This window comes from Rhinopithecus bieti, unplaced genomic scaffold, assembly GCF_001698545.2.
Source record: "Rhinopithecus bieti isolate Rb0 unplaced genomic scaffold, ASM169854v2 scaffold_13375, whole genome shotgun sequence".
Lineage (NCBI taxonomy): Eukaryota > Metazoa > Chordata > Mammalia > Primates > Cercopithecidae > Rhinopithecus > Rhinopithecus bieti.
The window spans coordinates 2,188,078-2,196,443 of NW_016807628.1; the positions used below are offsets into that span (position 1 = coordinate 2,188,078).

General features: G+C 35.7%; 1 protein-coding gene across 1 annotated transcript in view; it reads right to left on the minus strand.

Moving 5' to 3' along the window:
* CYLD (CYLD lysine 63 deubiquitinase) overlaps nucleotides 1-8,366 on the minus strand; it is a 55,417-nt gene that overhangs the window by 26,984 nt on the left and 20,067 nt on the right. Inside the window, 1 exon segment of the mRNA XM_017882968.1 lies at nucleotides 1,006-1,014. Coding sequence (XP_017738457.1) covers nucleotides 1,006-1,014 — 9 coding nt within the window.

Below are 8,366 nucleotides of genomic sequence, written 5' to 3' on the forward strand. Positions count from 1 at the left end.
TGAAACAGTGAACATGCTTTTTAAAGATAAAGGCAAATTCTTACAGAAAAGAAACAATCAAGAAAGCAATGACAGTAACAAAATTTAAAAAAAGAAAAAAACCTCTTTCCACAAAAAGGCAGAACTTTTAGTTTTACAAATTATTTTTAAAGGCCATCAAAAGTATTGAAAAGATAATACCATGGGGAAAAAATCAATGCTGTATTTCAAAATGTAATTTCTATAAGAAAATACCCTCTCAAAATACAATTCAGCTAAATGCTTTAAGCTCTTGAAAATTTAATTGCTTGTAGTCAATTTTATTTGATCTCTTAAAGCACAACAAAGAAAATCTTACTCAGTTTTTTTACAGCATTTCCCAAATCAGCAGGCCTAGAACACCCCTGTGTATTATAAAGTGTTTCGAACTCAAATATTTCTTGAAGATGCTGAGATAAACAAAGATAAATAATTTCTTTACTGCATGGAACCAGAACCTTTAATATGCTAATGCGCATTGTGAATTGCTCAGGGAGAAACAAAATAAACTTACTGATAAAAATTTTTATGCCACTTTGCTTAGCATCTTAGATTAATATATTTCATGAACACAGTTTGAAAAAAGCCTGGTTAGGAATATGTGTCATCGTTAGGAAAGTTCTGGTTAAGAACATATATCTGCTTTTAAAAACATATATGTTAAGAATAACACAGTTGTGTATACAAACACTTATACATATACAAGAGGAAAACATAGAGAATTACACACAGATTAAAAATACAGAAAGCCAGAGACATAGCAATAATATACGTGAAAAAACACTCACAATTATTTCTGAAACATAATAAGTGTGGTAAACTTGTTTTGAATACAAAGACCACTCTAGACCTTAAAGCCCAGCAATGATCATAAAATACACCTAAATACTGATCAAGACAATGTAGAAGAGGCAGTGTGGAAAGTTCTTCCTTTGAAAAATTCAACAACACATCCGTGGAGTCCAACACGACACTTAGGAGTCATACCTGATAAAGCTGTGTGTCAGCAAAAACGGTATCACCCACAGTGGATTTGAGGACAGAAAGAAAGAAATAGGAAAATTTTTACATTTTAAACACAAGGAAAAGACTTTTCTTAAAAAAAAGAGGAAATCATACTAAATGAATTATATGTAAATACTTGGTAACTTTTTCCATGGTTGAAGGAGAAGGGGATGTATTACTAAACTGTATCTTAAACATCTCATAATACGATCCAATAGAATATGAAAATATTTTAATTAAAAAATTATACCAGTTAACCATGATTTCCATCAAATGATATAAGAAGAGAAAAGCTACGTACTAATACCGTGGTCCCCACTTATCCACACTTTTACCTTTGATGGTATCAGTTACCCACAGTCAACCACTGTCCAAAAATATTAAACGAAAAATTGCAGAAATAGACAATTCGTAAGTTTTAAGTTGCATACCGTTCTGAGTATTATAACAAAATCTTGCACCATCCTAATCTATAACCCCTGGACACGACCCATCCCCCTGTCCAGCATCTCCACGCTGTGTCTACTCTCTGCCTTCGTAGTCACTTGGTAGCCACCTCAGTCATCAGATCAACTACTGCAGTATCACAGTGCTTACGTTCAAGTCACCCTTATTTTACTTAATAATAGTTCTGAAGTATAAGAGTAATGATGTTGCCATATGATTATTATTGTCTCTTTTCAGATTAATTACTGTTTTTAATATCTTATTGTGCCTACTATACAAATTAAACTTTATCAGAGGCATGAATGTAGAGGAAAAACACAGTATATGTAGGGTTCAGTACTATCCATAGTCTCAGGTATCCACTGGGGGTCTTGGAAGTATCCCTTGATGAAAGAGGAGACTACTGTTCTTTTATGATGCTGTCATTCAGATATCTTTAAATAGTACCCATGACAGCTACTTCAGAAGGAAAATCTTAGTCACTGAGAAGAGTTCCCAAATTATAGCATGTAAATTTACTAAAGGAAAACAACTCCCACTATTAACTGTAATTAACTGCATATAACATTTTTTAAGTATGTCCACATGTATACCACGATATAGATCCATTATGTAGTTAGTAACCATTATAACAAATGCAGCAAGTGCTCTTCCCTTTGTTAGGCTTTGAAGGCAGCCTGGCAGGACCGGAGGACCAACTGGATGCCCAGTGGTGACAGTTCTGCAGGTGACACTAGGGAGGAGCTCCAAAGATTAGGAATGTGAGCAGGAGGGCACTGGAGTTGGAAACTGTGGCTACCTTCTGCCAAAGGCTGTCTGAGAGTCGTCAAATATCAGCTCTGAAGAAGTGGACATTCCATCAGAATTCTATACAGACAAAGGGGCACAAACCACCTCTAATTGCCCTCCAGCAATTACACACCAAATATTTCTTGTTCCTTTGTCACAACTGTGTCCATGGCCCAAAACTACTTGGGTCAAAGCAAAGCTTTCAAACTTAAATGAATTATAAGTGATTACCAACTCAGGAAAAGATAAATATGGGATGAAAAACAAGGTAAGAAATAAATTCAGGCCAGGCGCAGTGGCTCAAGCCTGTAATCCCAGCACTTTGGGAGGCCGAGACGGGCGGATCACAAGGTCAGGAGATCAAGACCATCCTGGCTAACCCGGTGAAACCCCGTCTCTACTAAAAAATACAAAAAACTAGCCGGGCGACGTAGCGGGCGCCTGTAGTCACAGCTACTCAGGAGGCTGAGGCAGGAGAATGGCGTAAACCTGGGAGACGGAGCTAGCAGTGAGCTGAGATCCGGCCACTGCACTCCAGCCTGGGTGACAGAGCGAGACTCCGTCTCAAAAAAAAAAAAAAAAAAAAAAGAAAGAAATTCAGCTGGCAATTTTGTGTGATTAAAACAATCCTGATTAAAGATATTAAAAGATATAGAAGATAAGTCCACCAAACAGCATGTGTAAAAATGTACAGAGCAGCCCTATTCATTATAATCAAAAACTGAAAACAAGCTATTCTGCAGAAGAATAGAGAAACAAATTATGGTCTATTCATACAATGGAATACTACACAGCAATAAAAAAGGAATAAACGACTGATAAACAGGGCAACATGGACATTGTGTTCAGCAAAAGAAACCAAACCTAAAGCATCCATTATATATACACAGCAAGACTGCATTTAAATGATAAAATTCACAGCTTATCCATCACTTGTTGAGTTAACCAGAAAAAGAAAAATCCTTTGGAGAATCTTGAGCTGGAAATCATAACAATAAACTAGTGAACAAGTTACTGTTCAAATCAAATGAAATGTCTATGAATTTGAATGACCCAGTAAATTAAGAGAAATTGTTTAATTAACGTGCTGCTTAACATCAGCAGCCACAAGAGCATAATTCAGACTCAAATGAGAATTTAATATCCACAGAAATCTTGTGAAGAAAATATAGTTTACTTGAGTAGAATGAGGTATTATTAAACCCGACACTAGAAATATCCTAATAGCAACTATTCAGAAATCTCTAAAAGGTTGGGTTCCTGATCAGAATAAATATTTTCCATAATAGTATATGAAAAATTGTTCAAGAAAAGCTGGAAGGTGCCATACAGATAACACCAAAAGTTGCATGCTATAGATCTGGTGCTTCAAATTATCCTTCTTCAGGGCTCCAGCTCTAACTGTCTCATAGGACCAGGAGTTCTCCCTATACAGGCAATATTCATGGTGACTCTGATTGACAAGCCATCTCTACAAAAGCCACGTATTACTGTCTACCAAAATGTAAAATGCACATAGCCTTTGACCTAGCAATTCTACTCCTAGAAAGTTATCACTTTACACTGGCACACATGCTAACTGATACATAGATACGAAGTTATTCACTGAAGCACTGCTTATAACAGCAAAAGACTGAAAACAACCTAAATGCTCATCAGTAGGAGACTGGTTCAAAAACTATGATACGTGCATAAAATGAAATATAATGCAATGATTCAAACAAAAGACTAAGTATACAATTTATATACTAATATTAAATAATCTCTAATATCTATTGTTAAGTTAAAAAGGAAGGTGCAACTTCCACTTCTGGAAAGATAAAGTAGATGTACATCCTATTTCTCTTGCTAAGTACAACTAAAATCTCTAGACATAATACATAAAACAAATATAAGAAGACTTTGAAAGGTAGAGATGGGAAGGTAGACCAGCTAGGAACCTCAAGACTTAAGAAATAACATCATGGAGATTTCCCTCTGGGTTTTCTTCTTGACTACATTCTTATCTCATACTTAGAGCTAAAAATCTCAGCACCGTGGAAACATCAACAGGCACAGACTAAAGAAGGCCCCAACAAAAGTTCTGCTCTCTCTAGCCAAAGGATATCAATTCTCCCCAAAGTTATATACAGGTTTAATGCAATTCCTATCAAAATATCAAGAAGATTTTGTATAGATGTACACAAGATTATTCTAAAATGCATATGGAAAGGCAAAAGATCTAGAATAACTAAAATAATTTTGGAAAAGAAGAATAAAGTAGGAGGAATTAGTTTAATAGATTGCAAGACTTACTAGTTAGCCACAGTGATCGAGACTGTGGTATGGGCAGTAGGACAGACACACAGATCAATGGAACAGAATGGAGAACCATGAAATAGACCCACATAAATATACCCAACTGAATTTTGACAAAAGCAGATAAATAATTCAATGGAAGAAAGAATCTTTTCAACAAATAGTGATGGAGCAATTAGATATCCACAGATTTTTTAAAAAATGAAATTCTACTTACATCTCACACCTTACACAAAACTAACTCAAAATAGATTATAGACTTAAATGTAAAAAGTAAATCTATGAAATTTTTTGGAAAACAGAGAACAAGGATGCAAAGAAATTAGAACCCTCATACATCGTGGCTGGAAAAGTAAATGGTGCAGCTCCTTCGGAAAATCATCTGGCAGTTCCACAAATGACTAAACACAAGGTCACCATATGACCCAGCAATTCCACTCCTAGGCAGTACCCAATAGAACTGAAAACAGGTGTCCACAGAATAACTTGTATATGAATGTTCACACAGCATTTTTAATATAGTCAAAAACTAGAAACTGATGTCCATTGACTGAAAAATGGATAAACAAAATATGGCAGATCCATTTATTGGAATATTATTCAACCATAAAGAAGGTTGGAGTACTGATTTTGCTATCACATGGATGAACCCTGAAAAGATTATGCTTAATTGAAGAAGCCAGACACAAAAGCCACACATTTTTTATTCTATTTATGTGAAATGTCCAGAATAGGCAAGTCTGTAGAAACAGAAAGCAGATCAGTGGTTGTCAGGGTCTCAGGGTAAGAGACAATGGGAAGTAACTGCTTAATGGGTACTGGGTTCCCATGAAAATGTTCTAGAACTGGATAGTGCGCGGTAAGGGTTGCACAACATACTACATTTCAATTTTCAAAAGCTTAGGAGAAAATCTTCCATATGTAGAGCTAAACAAAAGTTGTTGAACTTGACACAAAAGCTTGATCCATACAAGGAAAACTTTATAAACTTGACTTCATAAAATAAAATCTTGTACTCTGTGAAAGACCCTATTAAGAGGATGAAAAGACAACTACACATTGGGAGATAAAATGTATCAAACAAAGAATTCGTATCAAGGATACATAAAGACTTCTCAAAACTCAACCGTAAAAAAGCACAGGATCCAGTGAAAACCTGGGCAAAAGAGATGAGGACACCTTTCACTCAAGAATATATATGAAGGCTGCGCATGGTGGCTCATGCCTGTAATCCCAGCACTTTGGGAAGCCGAGGCGGGTGGATCACTTGAGGTCAGGAGTTTGAGACCAGCCTGGCCAACATGGTGAAACCCTCTCTCTATTAAAAACACAAAAATTAGCCGGGTATGATGGTGCACACCTGTAATTCCAGTTACTTGGGAGGCTGAGGCAGAAGAATCACTTGAACCCAGGAAGCAGAGGTTACAGTGAGCCGAGATCGCACCACTGCACTCCAGCCTGGGTGACAGAGCAAGACTCCATCCCCCCAAAAAAAGAAAAAGAATATATACAGATGACAGTGAGCACACGTAACGATGTTCAACATCAGCAGCCATCAGGTAAACTCAAATCAAAATCACGATGAGATACAACTACAAATCTCTCTGAATGGATGAAATTAAAATAGTGACAACACCAAATGCTGGAAAGGATACAGAGAAACCAGATTACCCATATACTGCCAGTGGTAATGTAAAAGAGTACAGTCACTCTGGAAAACAGTTTAGCGGTTTCTTACGAAACTAAATTTGCAAATATCAGCGAGTATGAACTTGGACAATTATGTCCAAGAAATGAAGATTTATGTGCACTCAAGAAATTGCATACAAATATTCATAAAAGCATTATTCATAATAGCCAAAAACTGGAAACAAACCAGACGTCCTTCAATGGGTAAACAGTTAAACAAACTGATACATCCATAATATGGAATATTACTCAGGAATAAACAGGAACAATCCATGGATATATAAAATAATATAGATAAATCTCCAGAGAATTATGCTCAGTGAAAAAAGAGCCAGTCTCAAAAAGTTACATACTGTACAACTCCATTTATATAACATTCTTGAAATGACTGAATTATAGAAATGGAGAGCAGATGAGTGGTTGTCAGAGGTTAAAGATGGGGCAGGAGTAAGAGGGAATTCATGCGGCAATAAAAGGGCAACATAAGAGATCTTTGTGGGATGGGAATGTTCTGTCTTTTGATCGTATCAGGGTCAACATTCTGGCTGCACACGTCTTATTTTACAAGATGTTACCACTGGGGAAAATGGGCTAAAGGGCATATAGGATCTCTCTCTCTCTGCATGTGAATCTATAATAATCTGAAATGCTGTAAATCATATAGCTGAAAAAGGGCTTGTATTCAGAATGTATAAATAACTCTCAAAATCCAATCACAAAGAAATAATTAAAAATTGGCCAAAGACTTTCACAGATACTAAACCAAAGAAGATACATAGATGACAAATACGCACATGGAAAGCTGTTTGATATCACTGGCCACCAATGAAGTGCAGAGTAAAACCACAATTAGATGTTAATAAAATTTTAAAAACTGATCACACCAAGTGTTGGCAAAGATGTGGAAGAATCCTATCTCTCATATACTGCTTCCGGGAATGCAAAATAATGCAACCACTTTGGAAACACAGCTTGGAAGGATTGGAGGTTTTATTTAAGTTAACAATCACCTATGATATTACCGGCCATTCCACATCTAGGTAGGTACCCAAGTGAAATGAAGGCATACACGTCCATATGAAGATTTGTACACACATTTTCATAGCAGCATTATTCATAATAGCCAAAAACTGAAAACAACTCAAGTGTCCATCAACAAGTGAATGGATATAGAAACTAGTATAACCATATCAGCAATAAAAAGGACAACATGGATGGATAAAAAATAATTATGTCAAGTGAAACTAAGCCAGACAAAAAAGAATGCATCCTGATTTATTCCATTTCTGTAAAATCCTTTATAATGTGAACAAGTGTATACTGATGTAAAGAAGACCAGTGGTTGTCTGAATGTAGGGGGTGGGAGGACAGGAAGAGGCAGAGGGAAGGATCCCAAGGGACATACTTTGGGGTGATGGATATGTTCACTATCTTGATTGTAGAGATCATCAAAAAAAATAGCATTATACTCCCAATCCCCACAACTAGAACAAAAGACACAGGTTGAACTAGAAAAGCAGAAATGTATAATTTTGGGGTGGTGCTAATTGATATGCTTCATCATAACAACTTCAAGAACCTGAACATAATGTCAAATTAGATATGTTAGCAGTGTTTTTAACCATTTAGAACAGAAATATAAGAGAGAAACAGTTTTATAACAGGTTTAAGATTCCTGCATCTTTTAATCAAAGGTATCCTTCAGAAGCCAACTATTACAAGCAATTGACTAGAAAGAATTCTTTCCCAAGCTTCCCAGCTGTTCAACTGCTCCAAAAAGAATCTTTTTTCTTTTTTAAAGGCTGGAAATATTAATTTTGTCTTACAAATGAAGGCAATTGGGCAAGAAAAAGAACCTAAGGAACTAAAGGAGACACTTTCACTGGTTTTTTCCCCTCAAGAAAAGAGTCCTAATGATGACATGAAAGGCAGACAAAGACTCATTTAAATAAACTAAATTAATTTTCATTTAAACAACTTTAGTTTTTAAAGTCTATTTGCAAGCTTTATTTTGTTGACAAATAAGTGTAATTTATGTATTATGTTATAAAAGCTGGTATCATTCTTAATTATCTCCTATTGAGGGTTTATGAAAATCAAGCTTTAAAAGAAAAAAAAAA